Below are 18,673 nucleotides of genomic sequence, written 5' to 3' on the forward strand. Positions count from 1 at the left end.
TGTGCACAGCCTGTAACTCATTTATGTGATGCTGGGAATAGAACTCAGGGCCTTGTGCCTGTACCGGGCAAGTACTCTACCAACTAAGCCACAACTCAAAGCCTTAATTTTATGTTTCTGTAGTGCTAAGAATTGAACCTAGGGCCTCATGTCTTCTAGGTTAGTGCCCTATTATTGAATGATGTCCCTAGCCTTTTGTGTTATTTTATAGGTAAGAATATTGAGGCCAATTATAGGCTAAGTAACTTTGCAAGCTTCTGACTAATGATTTTTAACCCATCCATCTCTGGCTTCAATATCTACTGTGTGATCTTGTTGTTTGCCTTTTATATTTTAATATTGACTCTCATAGAGCCCAGCTTGGTCTTGAACTCTTGATCCTCTTACCTCTACCTCCTGAGTGCTGGGATCATAAGTGTATGCCACCAAGCCCAGCTTTCTGTATGACTTCAGCCTCTCATTTTGCTGACCTACTGTGAGCCAAAACACTGGCTTGGGTACTGGGGTTTCCCAAATGAATAAGACATACTTCCTGCCTTCAAGCAGCTCATGGACCAGCCAAAATGCTCTTGGAATTTAAGATAGCTGTGCCACGATTGCATTAGGTTGCAGGAAAGCCAGTTCAGACGAAAGGAAAAAATAGTACCAGGAGACCAGCTGCTCATTTGCAGATGTCTCAGGAATGCCTGTGGGGATAGAAAAACCACAGAGAGATAATAGACCATGGACCAGTGTATAGGGGGCAGAAACCACTGACCTGAAAACAAAGCTTCAGTCACTCAGCTGCTGGATGTCCTGGGAAGCAGGGAGAAGCTTAATGTTGGCTTTTGTCCCACAGAGCGGCTATGTGCAGGGCTGGGGCCTGGCTGCTGAGCGGGAAGGCCTGGACTCTCGTCTGGACCTGGCTGCTTCACATGAGCTTGGGTCAGTCCTCTGATCAGCTGGCACCGTGGAAGAGGGAGATGGAGCAAAGCTCGAGATGGTGTGGATGAATAGATGAGTTCTTGACCACTGGTCTGGCTGGCCCCAGCCGAGGCATTCCCAAGGTAAGAAATGAAGAGTGGTAGACATGCTGACTCTCAGGATTGCAGCACGCGGTCACCTTCCTCCTCCTCTCCAGGGTCTCACTATGCAGGCCAGGTTGAAATCCTCCTTCCTTAGCTTCTCAAGCCCTTGGACTTAAAGCATGTGCCATGCTCTGGGGCTTTCTGAGATAGGCAGGTCTCAAACTATTTTAAGAATGACCTTGATTTTTGATCCCTTTGCCTGCACCCCTCGAGTGCTGTGATTGCAGACATGTAGAACCATGCCTGGTTTGTGAGCTGCCAGGGGGAGAACCCAGGGCTCTATGTAGGTGAGGTAGACACTGTACCAGCTGAGCTAGAGCCCCAGCCTGCCTTAACTCTCTTTGCAACTGTGCTGAAGAGCAAGGCAGAGAGTATCTTTGAGACTGACCCGGTAGCTTGACCTGCAAACCCAGCTTGCGGGAGGCTGAGGCAGGAAGACCACCCTGAGTTTGAGGCTAGCCTGCCATGGAGTGAGACCTCATCTTAGATACAAGACAACAGAGAAAGACCAAACGGAAATCTGTGTGTGATCGTTTTAAAAACCCGGCTGTCTGCCTGGACAAACCCAGTGTGGAGTGGCTTTGCCTTCATTTAATGTAACATTGCTCCTTTGATCTTCCTTTCCATGGTCTCTGCGTGCTCCAGATTCTGAGAAGTTGTCAGTGTGTGTGACATCACAGTCGTCCCAGTTCCCTCAGAGGTTTGCTCCCCTGGCTGGGAAGTTTCTTGAAAGGACAGGGTCAACTCTCTCCTTGAGTATAGTTTAAAAAAATTATTTTGGCTGGGTATTGCTGATCAAACCTTTACCAGGTCTTGAAAGTAAGGGTGCTCCATTTACCATTCTGAATTCTCCCCCTGCTTATTGGCAAACCTTGCATTTCCATTGTAATATGCCTGAAAAAACAAACAGGAGATTTTACAGCCGTCTTTGTGCCAAGCATCCACCCCCTGAATGAACTATACAAGAATCTAAGAGCTAAGAGGCTGACTGCACATGGGTCTATAAAACAAATCGATTCCCTCATTTATGAAATTGGTTTAGGGACCACCATCCATGTGTGTGGCCTGAACTGGACATTGAGAAGAAATATCAGCATAAATGAGGATGCAGTCCTAACCTACAGGGAGCTGAAAGTAGTCAAATAATCATAAAAACGCAAACAAACTGTAATAAAATAACTGCTGGTTTTGAGGATGCAGTGTTACACATCTTTCTGTTAGTGTATCAAAATACAATAACCAAGAAGACAAAAGCCATGTTTGAGCTGTGGATTTAGAGGTCTGAGTTCATGCTGATTTGGCCCATTTGTTCTTGGGTCTGTTGAGGCAGCATGCCATGGAAGAAACAGTGGGAGAAGTTGCTCACCTCATGGAAGCAAAGAGACAGAGGGAAAGAGGAAAGGTTAGGCACAGCTATCCCCGAAAAGTCATGTTCCAGTGGCCTTAGATGTCTTTTTTTTTTTTTTGAGTTAAGTCCAGGTTAGCCTCAAAATCATTATGTAGCTCAGGTTGCCCACAAGTGTACTATCTCAGCCTCCACGTACTGAGATTATAGGCTTGAGCCACCACATCTCAAATAGATCAAAGGAACTGGCCGAGGCACAGCACTATATTTCCAGCTCCGAGTCTGTGGTTTTCTCATTTGTCTAGTCCCAAAGTCTTGGATTTTCTGTTTGCTTCCCATTCATCTATCAGACAACTGCTGAATGCCTATAGAAGGAACTCTGCTATATGGTGAGAAGTCCAGAGCAGAAGATGAATGATATAAGTTGTGTTGTCAAGAAGTGGAGTCTACACAGGGATCTGCAAAAGAGAAGTGCTTTGAGAGTCCATCTCACTCCACGCACAATGGCTATTGTCAAGAAGATATGGACCATGAATGCTGGGGAAGATATGGGGAAAGAAGAACTCTTATTTGTTGCTGGTAGGAATGCAAAGTTGAGCAGCCACTATGGAACTCAGCATGGATGGGCCTCAAAAATGGAAACCAGAATGATCATATTCCCAAGCTATTTGGGTTAATACCTTAAAATCTTAAGTCGATATATCACAGGTACTTGTGTGCTGGTGTTTGCAGCTGCTGTTCATATAGCCAGGAAATGGAACCAGCCTAGATGCCCATCAACAGATGAGTGAATACAGGAATTTCATGTATAAAGGAAAAGTTAAAATTATGACAGCAGGAAAATGGATGGAACTAGAAATTATGTTAATTAAAATAAGCCAGTCTCAGAAAGACAAATGTGTTCTCTCATATGTTGAACCTATTTAAAATTATATATAGCAGTGTGTGTGTGTGTGTGTGTGTGTGTGTGTGTGTGTATTTACATGTGTGTTTGTAGATCATGAAACTAGAAAGAAAATCATGAATGAGGAGGAAAGGAGAGCATAGAGACGGTGATGGAGTGCATGTAATTGAAAAGTAGACCAACAGCAGGCAGAAAGGAGACCCATGGGAAGACAGGAGGGTCTGTGAGAGTGGAGAGTGGGGGAGGAGATGATAGAGAACAAAGTGTTAAGGTAATTATATGTGAAGATGCCATGATGAAACCCAGTGCTTTGTATTCTAACTTAAAATATGAAAAAACAAAAACAAAACAGTAGGTAATGGGCCTTACCTCCAAGCCCAATGACTTCCAACCACTGAACCCTCTGGGCAGAAGGAGACAACTGACTACCTAGGTCGTCCTCTGATCTCTACACGTGCAGTCAGCTTCATGTCTGTAACCTTAGTAATGAGGAGGCTGAGGCAGAATTGCCACGAGTTCAAGACCAGGATGGGCTACAGTGTGAGGTTCAGATTAGTCTGGGCCACACATTGAGACCCTATCTCAAAACAGAACAAACAACAGCAGCAGCAGCAACACACACACACACACACACACACACACACACACATACACACATACACACACACATACACACACATACACACACACACACACACACACACACACACACACACACACACACACACACACCTTGATTGCCACTACTAGCCTTAATAGCCACTACTTAGACCTGTTCTACAGGAGCAGCCATGGACAACTTATTATTTTACTATGACATGCTGTTAGGGCTTCAAAATGACTCATAAAGAATGTATTTTCTTTTCCTTTATAAAGGTAACAATGTGGCAATAGAAAACCAAGCCCTTTAAACCAAAAATAAAGAGAAAGAAGGAAGGGAGGGAGGAAGAAATGGAGCTACCACAGGACAGGGCTGCCATGACTGTCAAATCTGTCCCCCAGCTTCCTGGCAGCCGGGACAGAAAAGGAACAAATCCTGCCCCGGCACTTATCAGGAGGGAAGAAGCCCATGGTTATTTGAGTCCTTTAAACCCCATGCTCAGTTCTCACCTGGAAGCCCACATAAGGACATTGATAGACACAATAATTAATGTTTTTGGCAAGAGCTTTACCGCAAATGCCAATTTTTGTCTGCCATTTCTTGTGCAGGCCTTTAATTAAGGTCAAGGGCTTAGCACCGAGGCAGACATCGGTGAGGGCTTGGCTACCCTGGTTCAACAACTGACTGCAACACAATGCAGGCTGGGAATAAAGGGCTGGTTAGCACTACAAGCGAGGTGGAGCAGGAGCTCAGAGGATCGTGTGTGCCGCTGTCTCTGAGCTGGGATGTGAAGCAAGCTCTAACGAAGGAGGCAGCCCTTGGGACTCCATGACTAGGAGTCGACACGGAGGAAGTGGGGTGAGGGGCAATCTAGGCTTGGTGCACAAGTGCAGGGGCCTTGTGAAATGGAAATGCTTGGCCCATTTGGAGAATGTCAAGCTGTCTGGAGTCGAGAGAAAGATGCTAATAAGACTTCCATTAAATGAGCTGGGTTTGCCACTTGGACATTTTCTGGTTCTTCCAAGACAACTTTTTTGTTGAGTTAAGCGAAAATGAATGAGAATCAGATGGACCACATTTCTCTTGAATACACACGGGCTTAACAATGAAGGGGGAGAAAGAACTTGACAGAATGCGTCCCGGCTTCTGCCAAACCCAAAGTATTTGAGGAATCACACAGGACGCAGCTCGAACCCAGACACATGCCCGGATTCTCCACCTCCTAATTGCAGCTGCAGCCGGTTACTACGATGAATTGTGTCCATGAACATGGGGTCTGAGTGAGGGGCCGTGTTAGAGAGAGTGGCTGCTGTGGGGTGGTGAGCTGGCTTCAGCCTCCAGGAACCGGTTCATTGCCTTGCAGGGAAAGAGAGTGGGCCAATGCGTAGTTTCTTAAGCTATTGAATCCAGCTCGCTTGTAGAGAACAATTAAAATCTGCTATTTAACGTCATTGTATCGTGTGTGGAAAGAATTCAGCTTCTCTTGTTTCCTACCTCGGGTATACAAAGGGGAAGAAATATGCTTTGTCTCAGGGTCTATTCACCCAGATGGGTACCCAATGGGAGAAGGGAGCGGGGAAGAGAGCAAGACCCTATAGTACTGTGTATTCGAATTCTGAACTCTTGGCTAGAAGACCATGGGTGTTTGAAAACTAGAAGGAGCCTGAGACCCGGAGAAGTTAACTGATTTGTCACTTGACTACAGCTGGTCATTTTGGAGTAGGAACTCAAAACTAGAGCTCCGATTCTACCGTTGTTTTTCTGTTTTTTAAGGAAGGATATCATGAGGCTCAGGCTAGCCTCAAATTTACTGTGTGGTTCTTCTCATCCTCCTGCCTCTACTTCTCAAGTGCCGGCAGCCCAGGCACACACTACCTTGCTTGGCTGATGTGGTTTGAGGCTGAAACCCAGGGCTCTGTGCATGCCAGGCAAGTACTCTACCAGCTAAGCTGTGCTCCCAGTCCCATGATTCTTCTTCTTCTTCTTCTTCTTCTTCTTCTTCTTCTTCTTCTTCTTCTTCTTCTTCTTCTTCTTCTTCTTCTTCTTCTTCTTCTTCTTCTTCTTTGTAGAAAGCACATTTCCTTTTAGCTACACTTAGGAACTAAAAAGAAAAGTGAAACATTTCCTTCTAAATATTTTTAAAGACGCGGTCTCATGATGCCCAGGCTGGTCTCTAACTTGCTGTGACCTCTTGATCCTCCTGAACTCCACACCTTCCAAGTTCTGGGATTGTAGGTATACACCACCCCGTGTGCGTGTGCGTGTGTGTGTGCGCGTGTGCGTGTGTGTGTGTGTGTGTGTGTGTGTGTGTGTGTGTTTGCTCACTGTGCAGCAGTCTAGACTTGTCTGAGGCTTGTGTACCCTCGTGTCTCTGCCTTCCCCGTGCTGAAATCGCAGCCGTGTGCCACCTCACCAGCTTTCTTTGTGAACAGAGATTTGGTGAGTGCGCAGTGGTGACAACAGGCATGGACACCCTCTGGCATCTATGCAGAACTTGTTCCGAGGGACTGCCGTCCAGCCTGTGTGGCCTCAGTGCTTGGACAACCGAGGAGCAGCAGTGGCTGGAATGGATACGAGAGAGGGAAGGAGCAGCAGAATAGAGGAGGAAGACTTCGCTTAAGGGGAGGCCTTGGGAGGGCTTTGAACCGCAAAAGGTGCTTGGTTGACTGCCTGGATCTGCAGCTGGAGAAGGCAAGAGAAAGACCTGTGGATGGGCAGTTGGAATGGGACAGTGAGCCTGGAGGTTGGTTTGGGAAAGTGCATGTGGTGGTGGTAGACATAGTTGAGGGAAAAGCGAGCAAGTGGCAGATAGCTCAGGGTCTCTTGTTCCACATGAAGGCTGCTTGGGCTTGATGGTCTTGACATATCAATGGCTATGAAAGCCCATTGTCCTGAAAATAAAATCTCCCTGCCTACTTCCTCCTTTTTTTTTTTTTTTCTCCTGAGGGTCTGACTATGCAAAGCTGGCTGGCATGGAACTCACTTTGTAGACTAGTCTGGCCTCTAACTTGCCCCTTTCCTTCTTCTGTTTCCCACGTGCTTATAGGCCCATACCACTATGCCCAACTTGAAAGTGCTGAAGTGCCGGGGAAGCCTTGTGTCTGTCTTCCTAACAGTCTTTCCTTCATACATGGCATGTGTGTGTGGAGTCCATACTTAATACAGTCAAGATGATATGCTCAATGAACCATGAGCTTCAGAATCCCGTACATTTCTGTATATCCTCTCTCCCTCAGGAACCAGGAGATTCTGCCTGATGAGGAGAGTCTTTAGCAGCTCTGTAGCTAGGAGGCCTCAATAAAGACCATGCTGATACAATGGGGATACATAGACTTACGATCCAAAGCAAACTGAGAAAACTGTAGACTGCGATCAGAGAGCATGCCTACCAGGCACCTCTGCCTGAGGTACCCAGACCCTGCCAGCATCCCCAAGGTCTTCCTCTCTCATCTGTTCCTCGGTTTCTGCTTCCTTCCTGACTGCCTTTTACCTTTTTGCTTGTATGGTCTCACTCTGTAACCCAGGCTGATATCTTGACCTCAAGGTGGTCTTTTTACTCCACTATTGGGATTATAGGTGTGATTTACCACACATGACCTTGACAACACTGTCAACCTTTCAGTCTGATGAATCTTACTTTCCCAGTCATTCTTTCTTTCTTTCTTTTTGACAGGATCTCATGTAGGCCAGCCTGGCTTGAATACTCTATATAACCAAGGATGACCTTGAACTCTTGATCCCCGGCTTCTATGTCTCAGGTTCTGGTGAAGTAGGCAAGCATAGAGGGTAGCTTAGGTAACTTGGTAGCTTTTATTATTATTTCATTTTTTCTTTTATTGAAAATTGATTTTTTTGTCATAAAATACGTGCTGGTTATGGTTTCTGCTTCCTCTATTTCTCCCAATGCCTCCCCACCTCCCCTCCCATCTGGATCCACCCTCTTTCTGTCTCTCTTTAGAAAACAAACAAGCTTCTGAGGGATAATAAATAAAACAAAAAAGATAAAACAAACCCAAATACGAACAGGACAAAACAAACAGAAGGAAAAGAGCCTAAGAAAAGGCACAGAAACCAGATATAGACACACAGACCCACTTATTCACACAGTTAAGAATCCTGTAGAAACACAAAACCAGAAGCCATAATATACATACAAAGGACCTGCAGGGTAAAAAGGGAGAAAAAATACAAATAAAAAATAATAAAAGATAAACTTTAAAAAAAGAAAAAAGCCCTGACAAAATATTATGAGACAAAGTAACTCCAAAGATGTCATTGAGTTCGTTGTGTTGGCCATCTACTCCTAGGCCTGCAGCCTACCCTTAAAAGTAGTTTCCCAAGTGAGTCTGACTCCCTTGAAGAAAGCTACATTTTTATTTGCAAGAGGTTATCAACTGGAGAAGGCTTCTGGGTTAGGAATGTGGACAGGTGTCCACTTTTCCTTTCAGCTCTAGGTTCCCATCTGGTTCAGACCAATGCAGGCCCTGTGCATGCTGCCACGGTCTCTGTGTGTGCCAGTCCTGTGCCCGTGTTTAGAGATCGTTGTTCCCTGGGTGTCTTCATTCCCCTCTGGTTCTTACAGTCTTTCTGCCTTCTCCTCTGAGGTGTGCCCTGAGCCCCGAGGGAGGTATTTAATAGACACATCCTGTTTAGGGCTGAGTTTTCCACGCTCTCTCACTCTCTACATGTTATCTGGCTGTGGGTCTCTGTATTTGTTCCCATCCGCTGCAGGGGAAAGCTTCCCTGATGCTGGCTGAGGAAGGCATTGATCTATGAGTCTAGCAGAATGTCATTAGGAGACGTTTTGTTGCTGCTCTCCTTTAGTAGAACAGGATTTGGTTTTCCCCTTTGGTCTATGGGCTCTCTGATCTCAGATCCTTGGCCACTCCAGCAGTCAGGTATAGGTTCCTTCTCATGGGGCAGGCCTTAAGTCAAATCGGATATTGCTTGGTTACTCCCAGAAACGTTGTGCCCCCATTGCACCAGCATATCTTGCAGGGAGGACACCATTGTAGATAGAAGGGTTTGTAACTGCTTTTCTCCTTTGGTAGAGTGCACAGTACCTTCCAGTACTAAGAACACTAGCCCACAGAGGTGAAGGCTCTATGGAGACACCAGCTCTACTTTTCCATGTTCAGTGAGTTGTGAGGTGTTGTATTCCGCACAGGGCATTGGTGTCAGTGTGCAGAGAGTGACCTATGGTATTGGTAACAGCTTGGGTTGGGGGTTCCCATAGGACCTCTTTGGACGACAACTTAATTAGATGTAACTCATTCCCAGTACTGGTGGCTTCATTTGGTGACAAGAGATGTCCAGTTGGAGAGTTATTAATTATGAATGCTTGACCTTAGCTTAGGCTTGTCCCACTAGCTCTTTTAATTTAACCTGTTTCTATTCACCTGTGTTTTTGCCTCAGGGCTTTTTACCTTTCTTTCATTCTGTTTCCTACTTTCCTGCTTCCTCTGTGTCTGTCTGGCTGGCCCCTGGCCTCCTCTTCTTTCTTCCCTGAGCCTAAATTCCCCCTCCTCCTTACTCTCCTTGCCCAGACATCCTGTCTATACCTCCTCCCTCGCTATTGGCCATTAAGTATTTTATTTGACCAATCAGGTGTCTTAGACAGGCAAGGTAAAACAGCAACACATCATTACATAAATAAACAAATACAACACACATTTGCATAGTTAAACAAATGCAAACCGTCTTTGCATAGGTAAATATTTTGCAACAGTTGGGGCCCTATCTCCCCGTTATTCAGCAATTTCATTTAGATTGCCTTCATACATGTATATATTTTAGGAAGCTGTACTGTATTTGGTTTTCATACTGCCCCTCAAATGGCTGCTTCTCCCCATATTCACCCCTCACCCCCTCTTCCCTCTCTCTACCCTCTTGATTCTCCCATTCCAAGTGCACCCCACACTCCCATCCATAGCTATCCCTTTCCCTTTCCTAGGGAACCCCCCCCCCCCCATCGCTAGTCCCTTATTCTATACCTAACCCCTGTGGTTCTACAGATGGTAGCTTGCTTGTCATTGCCTTAACAGCTAATACCCACATATAAGTGAGTACATACCATATTTATCTTTCTGGGTCTGGATTACCTCAGGATGGTTTTTTCTAGTTCTATTCATTTACCTGGAAATATTTCATTTTTTGAACAGCTGAGTAATATTCTATTTATACCCCCTCTTTTAACTATGCACTTGACACCCTAGGACCCCCCCCCACACACACTATGAACACGTCCCTCTCTTAACAACCGAAGATCTCAATGACACTCCCCTCCAAACAATGAAATAAGTCTCTCTGCCCCAACAATCATCCAAAGCTCCTCTTTCCTAGATATTTGCTATTCAGAAGTATTTCCAGTTAAATCTGGGTATGAGGGCAAGGAGAACAATCTGGCGGGAACTGGTTTTGAATACATGTAAAATAAGGCATACTATGTCCTCTGAGTGAACATTGAAGGAGAATTCCCTATTTTCTGTCTTTTGCCTATGCATAATTGGGCATACATATGATTAATATCAGATGCATTGTGGGAAGGGACTGGCTCAGCAGAAAAAAGGTTATGTCCTTCAAACCTGGTAGTCAAAACAGCCATGCTAGTATTCTTAGCTCCAAACTTCTGTTTCTCTTGAACTCTGTAAAAGGAAGCCCCAAACAATAACCTGGGGTCCCTGGAGTACTCTTACTCCTGTGTCATCCACTGTCATTCTTTTTATCTACTTGAGAAAGGGTCCAATGCAGCTCATTTGGTTTGGAGCCTGTAATGTAACCCAGGATGACCTTGGATATCGGATTCTCCAGCCTCTACTTCCCAAATGCTGGCATTATAGGCTTGTATCCCCCCACACAGCTTTTTGCTCCTACTGGCCCTCCTGACAGCATGTTGTTGAATTGTATTAGCTCTTTGGTTTTTAACAAAGTTCCCATGCTCCTTTGCTGTCTCTGTGCTCCTTCATTACAAGTTTTGGTGAGAGACCTGGAACTTGGAAACATCAGGTCCTAACACTGACCTCTAGGAACACTAGAGTTACAAGGATATGCCACCATGTCCAGTTCATGAGGTGCTGGGGATCCTAACCATGGTTCTTCGTGAATGCTAGGCAAATACTCTATCTACTGAGTTACATCCCCAGTCCAACCCTGAGCTCTCTATTCTCCTGCCTCCACCTCCCAAGTGTGGCATGACCGGTGTGCACCAGCAAACCCCGCCCTATTTCTTTATTGCTATTTCCCCTTCAGCTTCCTGTTTACTGACCTCATTTTGTTCCCACACATCTTTCTCTCCCACCTTTCCAATTTATGCTTCATTATGATAGACCTAGATTATTGTCACGGTCTCTATGAGAGCCTCTTGTATCCATCTTGGCCCTGAAAACTGCCCTTGATCTTGCTTTACTGTGGTTCTTGAAATATGCAAATAGCCTATCCCACTAGGACCCCTGTGTAGGCCAGAGAGACACTGGATTCTAACAAGATTCCCCCTTCTTTCAAACAAACAAACAAACAAAAAACCCCACAAAAAAACTATTTTTTGATTTTTTTTTTGAGACAAGATGTTATGTATCCTGGACCAGTCTCAAACTTTTGATATAGCTGAGCATAAAACTTCTGATCCTCTCATCTGCACCTTATGAGTGCTGGGATCACAGATGTACACCTCCACAGTCAGTCTATCAGGTGCTGGGGATTGAACCAGGGCCTCGTGCACTCCATGAATGCACTCGGTGTAGTTCGTGTAGTTCTCTGCTAACAGAGCCATTATTGTCTCCTCGCTGTGCCTGTCTCTAGGTCCCCAGGCCCAGACTTGATTCTGCACACCATGGCTTTTTTGCTTCCTGAGCAAGGTGAGTGTTTGCTTGGCTTCTTCGTTTTCTTTTATTTGGTCTCTGTGCCTTGGCTGCACCTGTCTCCTGCTCTGGGTTGCTCTTTCCACCTCCCACCACCTAACCTGGGAAGACTTCATGAAACAAGTCCTTCTGGATGTTTTCATCCTAAGCATCTGGCCTGCAAACAAGCACACTGCAGGTGTTCACCAAAATACTGACCGAATGGGAACTGGGCTTGTGCTTCAACGGTGGAACACTAGCCTGGCGTGGGTGAGGTCTGCAGGGCCATGGTTAGCACAGCAAAAAGTGAAAGTGTTGAAGGGACAATAACTAAAACCATGAAGAAATGGGAGGAGGAGGAGAGAAGTACAGGGAGCAGTGACAGGTGGTGGCGGCGGCGGCGGCGGCGGCGGCGGCGGCGGCGGCGGCGGCAGCGGCAGCAGCAGCAGTATCACCAGCACAATCACCAAATGAAAGCATTGTTTGGTTTGGTTTGTTTGTAGGCTATTGACTGTGGGCTCCAGGTCCTCCTGTCTCTGCCTCCGAAGCGCTGAAATTATCGGTGTGTGCCTCCACGCCATGGTGGGAACCTTCTTGACATGTGAGCACAGTCCAAACCACCCCTTTGTTCTTGGAGCTGCATAATCTCATTTACTCTCAGGGGGGCCCATGGGCACATTTCCTGGCATGTGGTGCATATAGGTACAGGCGTTCTGCCGATGTCATGTGCTATCAACATTGCCGTAGTTGGTAAATAAATAGCCATTGTCCCTAGACCACTGTGACTCCTTCTCAAGAACAGTTCCTTGCCTGAAAGCCTTGATCCTCTTTTATTTTTTTATTTGGAGGCTTACATGTTTTTAAAGTTTCTTTGTAGGGTTCATGTCCATTATACACACAGGTGTCAGAGGACAGTATGGTGGAGTCCGTTCCCTCCTTTCATATGTATGTGGGTTCAAAGGAATTGAACTCAGGTCATCAGGCTTCTAAACAAACAGTTACTGAGCTCTCTCACCTACCGTTTTTTTCCCCTTCGGACAGGTCCTCATATATATGTAGCTCAGGCTTAGTCATTCTATGTAGCCAAGGATGTAACCTTGAACTTCTGATCCTCCTGCTTCCACCTCCCAAGTCTGGAATTATGGGTGTGTGCCACCACACCAGGCTGGCTGCTTGCTTGCTTGCTTCCTTCCTTCCTTCCTTTCTTTTTTTGAGATAGTATCTTGCTGTCTTGCTCAGGCCAACCTTAAACTCTTGGGTGTCCTCCTGCCTCAGTCTCCCAAGTGTTGGGATTATGAATCTCACAGATTTTGCAGCTGTGGTGCTTCTTTGTGACCCAGCAATGAAAAGGTTATCTCTGGACATGGAGGAAGGGACAGAAATCTGATGCTCTCCACCTGTAGTGGATGTCCTGCTACGTGGACCATTAAATGTGTCCCTTGTCACCATTGCCCATATGTGTGTACTTGTGTGTCACAGGGTCCATTTTATACAGCCATATTAGATTAAACAAATGCCCAAGGTCACCCAGCAGGCTCATGGTTTCCCTGCCTGAGAATCCAGGCTCCTCCCAGGACTTGGTCAGGACCTCCGCCTGCCTCATATATTCTTTGTGCTGCCAAGCATTTTGGTTGATTGCAACCTGCCCCTGTTTTCACATATTCCTCTGTACTCAAGGTGAGACTTAGGGTAGCCAAATGCCAGGGTTTAAGAATGGCGTCCTATTTTCCCAAGCTTAAAATACAACACCAAGCAATGGGGTCTTTCTTCTGGTAAAGATCTATTCCCCTGGGAAGTGTGTGTGTGTGTGTGTGTGTGTGTGTGTGTGTGTGTGTGTGTGTGTGTTTCAAATTCAACTTGTTCAAATAAAATTCCATCTACACAGAAGCATAATGGGGTGATCTTCCTGTCCTAAACACATCATTACTTTCCTTCAGTTCTAACTGCTCTCCTTCCAGACTAATGGAGTCCGTTTTCTGCTTGTGCCTCACGGAGGGAGAGTGGGGTTGTGCAGGCCGAGTGCAGAGCATGATATTTAGTGCTGGTTTTGGACTTGAAGTCCGAAATGTACTTACAAATAAAAACACACTTCCAAGAACCAACATCTCATACTCGAAAGTCACCTCCCGACTCTGTGTCTGCCAAACTGCGACATGGGGGTATGACCAGTCTTCTCTTCCACCAGGAAACCAGGACGTTCTCTGGGCTGTCCTCCCACCTCCAGCTCCTTCAAAAAGGCTTTCAGTTTCTCATCCTTACTGCTAAACTGCCGTTCTGGAAGCCTTGAACACTTGTGTCTAAGGCCATGTTGAAATAGTAGCTCTCAGTTTTGGTCTGTTAACACAGGGTCTCTACAGCCCAGGCTGGCCTCAGACTTGCTATGTGGAAGAGGCTAGTTTTGAACTCCTGATTCTCTTGCCTCTGCCTCCCAGGTGCTGAGATTAATACCACCACACCTAGTGTACTCTCTATTTGATTGGCCTGTGACATGTCACAAACTAATAGCAAGCTTGCAAACATTATTGAGTACCTACTGTGTGCCAGATGCTAGTCCAGGAGGAAGGAATTATCTGTATTTCAAGTTTAGTATACATTTTCCCCTAATATCAATTGATTGATTGATTGATTGATTGATTATTCTGGGAGTCAACAGGGTTTTCTTGCTCATGCTGGGTGAGTTCAATGCATCAGACCCTTTTAGCATCCTCAAAGTTAGAGTAGTAGGGTATGATGACCCACGTGTAATCCCAGCACATGGAAAGGCAGAGACAGGGTGACCAGGAGACCAAGATCATCCTCAGGTACATTGTGAGTTCAGGCTAGCTTGGGCTACATAAAACTCTGTCTCAACTGCCTCCACCCCTCAGAAAAAGAAAAAAAACCTCAAACAAAATTAAAAATGAATAAAAACAGAAGAAAAATTGTCAAAATGGGAGTATGTATTATAAGTAATGGCTCTTACAGTTGTAGACACAAGGGCTTTCAGTGTGCTAATGTCTTGAGCATTTGGTTTCATGTGTAAATAGTCACATGTAAAGCACAAAGGAAGGATGAGTGATAGCAAATTTTAGGTTCAAAGAACTGTTTTGTTCTGTTTTGGTAGGGGAGGGATATCCCACTGACTCACCTAGGCTAATCCGGAATTCCTGGGCTCAGTCCCATTTCCTGTCTGAGCCTTCTAAGTACCTGGACAAAAGGATTCATGCCATCACACCCAGCTTGAAGAATTCCTTAATTGAGTAAAAAGTGAAAACTCCTAAGGGTGAGGAAGACAGTGTCGTGGTGTAATTAACATACTTTTTCTTTCGTAGGTAAAATAATGACTCCAAAAATTCCCCGACATGTTGTACAACACAGTAACTACATTGCATTGTGTTCTGAAATTGACAAGAGAGTAGATGCTCATACCACAAAAATGATTAAGTATATGAGGCAATACATAAGTTAATTAGCTCACTTGAGTGTCTACATATTTCAAGTCCAATTTTGTTTTTGAGAAGAGTCTTAACTATATAACCAGAGTGGGCCTGAAACTGCATAACCAGGTTGGCCTTAGACTTGTAGTAATCGTCCTGCCTCAGCTTCTTGAGTGCCAGGATTACCAGTGTGCACCATTGTACCTGGATGAAAATGTATAATTATTTGTCAACTAAAATAAGAAATGTCATGATAACGTCAGGTAAGCTGAGGCATGAGGATTACAGTATGGTCAAGGCCAGCCTTGGCTCCATAGTCAAATCCTATTTCTTTTTTTGTTTGTTTTTTTTTTTTTTTAATTTTATAGAGACAGGGTTTCTCCGTGTAGTTTTGGTGCCTGTCCTGGATCTCTCGAACTCACAGAGATCCTCCTGGTTCTGCCTCTGAGTGCTGGGATTAAAAGCGTGTGCCACCGCCACCCGGCTCAAACCCTATTTCAAAACAAACAAACAAAAGACAAAGTTACAAGATAAAATCACTAAATACGTTTTAAAAAACAGGAAAGGATGTAACTGAGTTGGTTGAGTACTTGCCTACCATTCAGGAAACTGGAAGAATCAATCCCCAGTACTGTGAAAACTTGGTGTGCTATGGTGTTCCTGTAATCCTAGGCAGGAGGAGAGCAAGCTCAAGGTCATCCCTGGTGACAAAGTGAGATGTAGCCAGTCTGTGGTAAATGAGAGCCTGTTGAAAGAAAGAAAGAAGGAAAAAAAGAAAGTAAGAAAGGAAGAAGAAAGAATGAGAAAGAATGAAAGAGAAAGAGAAAGGAATAAAGAAAAGGAGAAAGGAAGAAAGAAAGACAGGAAAAAAGAAAGAAGAAAGAAAACGTCTTAGTTACTTTTATAATACTGTGCTAAAACACCATGAGTGAGGCAAGTTATAAAGTGTTTAATTTGGGGGCTCACCGTTTCAGAGGGTTAGAATCTATGGTTATCGTGGGAGGACCCTGATAATAGACGGGCAAGCAAGGCGCTGGAGCAGAAGTTAAGAAGTCTCATCTTGATCCACAAGCACAGGACAGAACTGGGAATGGTGTGGGTTTTTGTGCCTCCTTCAACAAGTCCACATCTCCTAATCCTTCCCAAACACTTCCACTAAACAGAGACCAACTATTCAAACATATGAGCCTGTAGGGACCACCCTCATTCAAGACACCAAAAGAGCAAAAATCTATTGGAATCCTGCATTTGCTAAGATATTACATCTGAGACAATGGAGCCTGGGAAGGTAAAGGGGAGATAGCATTTGAACCCAGGACACATGGCAGGACAAGACTTCTAAATAGAGAGAGATGCACACAGGCAAGGAAGAATATACCTGCCTTTTGGGGGAAGAATACTTTGCTCCCAGGCCAGTGACAGAGAACCACGTGTTCTTGGATACACAATGAAAAGTCTTGTTCTGTTGGGGGAGGAATATACTTGGGGCTGTGCAGTAGAATGGTGTCAGCCTGTGTGGTAAAGGAAGGGCATGGGGATGAGAATTGAGAGGGTACATAGTGGTCCAACAGAGAAGAGTGTATGGGGCTGTGGGCGGAGTGCTTGCCTAGCATCCACAAAGCCCTGGGTTTGAACCCCAACATAGTATAAACCAGATGTGGTGGTGCACAGCTGTAATCCCAGCATTCAGGGAAGGGAGGCAGGAGGATCAGTAGTTCAAGGCTACACCTTGAGCTCCAAGCCTGCCTGACATACATGACTCCCTGTCCAGAGAAGGGATGGGTGGGGAGATGGAAGAGAAGAAGGAAAAGAAAGAAGTGAAGTCAAGTCTAAAGGCAGTAACCTGCGTGGACTCCAAAAGGTTAACCAGGCCGGTGACGGGCAGTTGAGTGCAGGGAAGCGGAGGGAAGGGCTGGGCTGGCCGTCAGCTCTCCTCTCCTTCCTCTGGTCATACTTCCATCATCCACACTGTTGCCATTCCTGAGCCTCCCTGTGGCCTCCAGTCTGGGTACCAGAGGGACAAGCCGCTATGCCGACGGCGGGGCAGAACCTCTGGTAGCAAACTCTCCCCACCCCATCCAAGTGCAGAAGGGAGGAGCAGAACAGAAGTTCTCAGCCTGTGGGTCACAACCCCTGGAGGGGGCCAAAGGACCCTTTCACAGGGGTCACATATCAGATATCCTGTACTTCAGAGATTTACATCACGATTCACAACAGAAGCACAGTTACACTTATGAAGTAGCAATAAAGTAACTTTATGGTTGCGGGTCCTCACAACATGAGGAGTTGTATTAAAGGGTCATAGCATCAGGAACATCGAGAATGACTAGAGTAGAAGAGGTTGCCATCATTCAGTAAATGGTGCCGTCCCACCTGGAAGTGACAGTCACATGCTGCTTCCTCGATCTAAGCTCTTGCTCATGGATTTAAGGATTTGATTCTTTATATAACACAGCTACTCTTTTTCTTTGGCTTTCCTACTTTTCCTCTCCTTTCTCTTTTCCTATTTCCCTCTCTTTTCTTTTCTTTTCTTTTCTTTTCTTTTCTTTCTTTTCTTTTCTTTTCTTTTCTTTTCTTTTCCTTTGCTTTTCCTTTGCTTTTTGTATTTTTGAGACCAGGTCTTTCTGTGAATTCCAAGCTGGCCCATAATCTAAGCAGAAGAATGGTATCAGCCAGAAACACATAGTGAGGCTCTATCACACACACACACACACACACACACACACACACACACACACACATGCATGCACGCATGCACACACGCACACACGCACATTCACAGAGGTATTTAAATGTAGCAAATGAAACTATATTAGGAATAACTGTATAACCACTAACCACTTTATAGTTTGAAGATAGAAAGTTCTTTCCGAAATATTTTGTAAAAATAAAGTTTTTTTTTTTTTTTTGGTTTTTCGAGACAGGGTTTCTCTGTGTAGCTTTGTGCCTTTCCTGGAACTCACTTGGTAGCCCAGGCTGGCCTTGAACTCACAAAGATCCACCTGCCTCTGCCTCCCGAGTGCTGGGATTAAAGGCGTGCGCCACCACCGCCCGGCCAAAAATAAAGTTTTAATGAACAGATTTTACTGTGAAATATTTAAAGTTGATATGTGTAAGAGAAAATCTACCACAAATTAAAGGCAAGAAACCAAACACAGGGAAAATAGTTGCAGTGTAATAGATGAATACTTGTTTGCTTCAAAATGCCAAGAAAAATTTAATGTCAAAGTGGTAAGAATATGAGAACTACAAAAATGTGAATTACAGAAACCACAGAATACGTGAATTACAGAAAGGAAAAAAGAAGAAGGAAGAAAAAAAGGAAGAAAGGAGAGAAGGAAGAAAGGAGAGAAGGAAGGAAGGAAAGAAGGAAGGGAGGAAAGAAGGGGAATGGCCAGCAGCATTTGTAAAGTGTGGTCTTTATGTCAGACATGGTGGCTGTCCTAATCAGCTTTAAAAGTCTTCTTGGCAGCCTAGAGTCATTTGAGAGGAGAGCTCTAACAGA

General features: G+C 45.1%; 1 protein-coding gene across 14 annotated transcripts in view; it reads left to right on the forward strand.

Annotated features, from left to right (window-relative positions):
* LOC121827239 (uncharacterized) overlaps nt 1–18,673 on the forward strand; it is a 46,613-nt gene that overhangs the window by 11,264 nt on the left and 16,676 nt on the right. For 5 of the 14 annotated variants that reach the window (XR_013049118.1, XR_013049116.1, XR_013049120.1 and 2 more), the window contains 2 exons: nt 839–1,046; nt 11,715–11,770. Coding sequence is in view for 2 of the 14 variants with exons in the window: in XM_076564231.1 (XP_076420346.1) it covers nt 11,746–11,770 (25 nt within the window). In the remaining 12 variants the exon portion in view is untranslated. Of the gene's footprint in view, nt 1–838; nt 1,047–1,712; nt 2,260–4,192; nt 9,752–11,714; nt 11,771–18,673 lie in introns of those variants that run through there. The other 9 variants (XR_006069406.2, XR_013049117.1, XR_013049123.1 and 6 more) reach the window with 4 other exon arrangements.

The sequence above is a fragment of the Peromyscus maniculatus genome, chromosome 2 (assembly GCF_049852395.1).
Source record: "Peromyscus maniculatus bairdii isolate BWxNUB_F1_BW_parent chromosome 2, HU_Pman_BW_mat_3.1, whole genome shotgun sequence".
Classification (NCBI taxonomy): domain Eukaryota; kingdom Metazoa; phylum Chordata; class Mammalia; order Rodentia; family Cricetidae; genus Peromyscus; species Peromyscus maniculatus.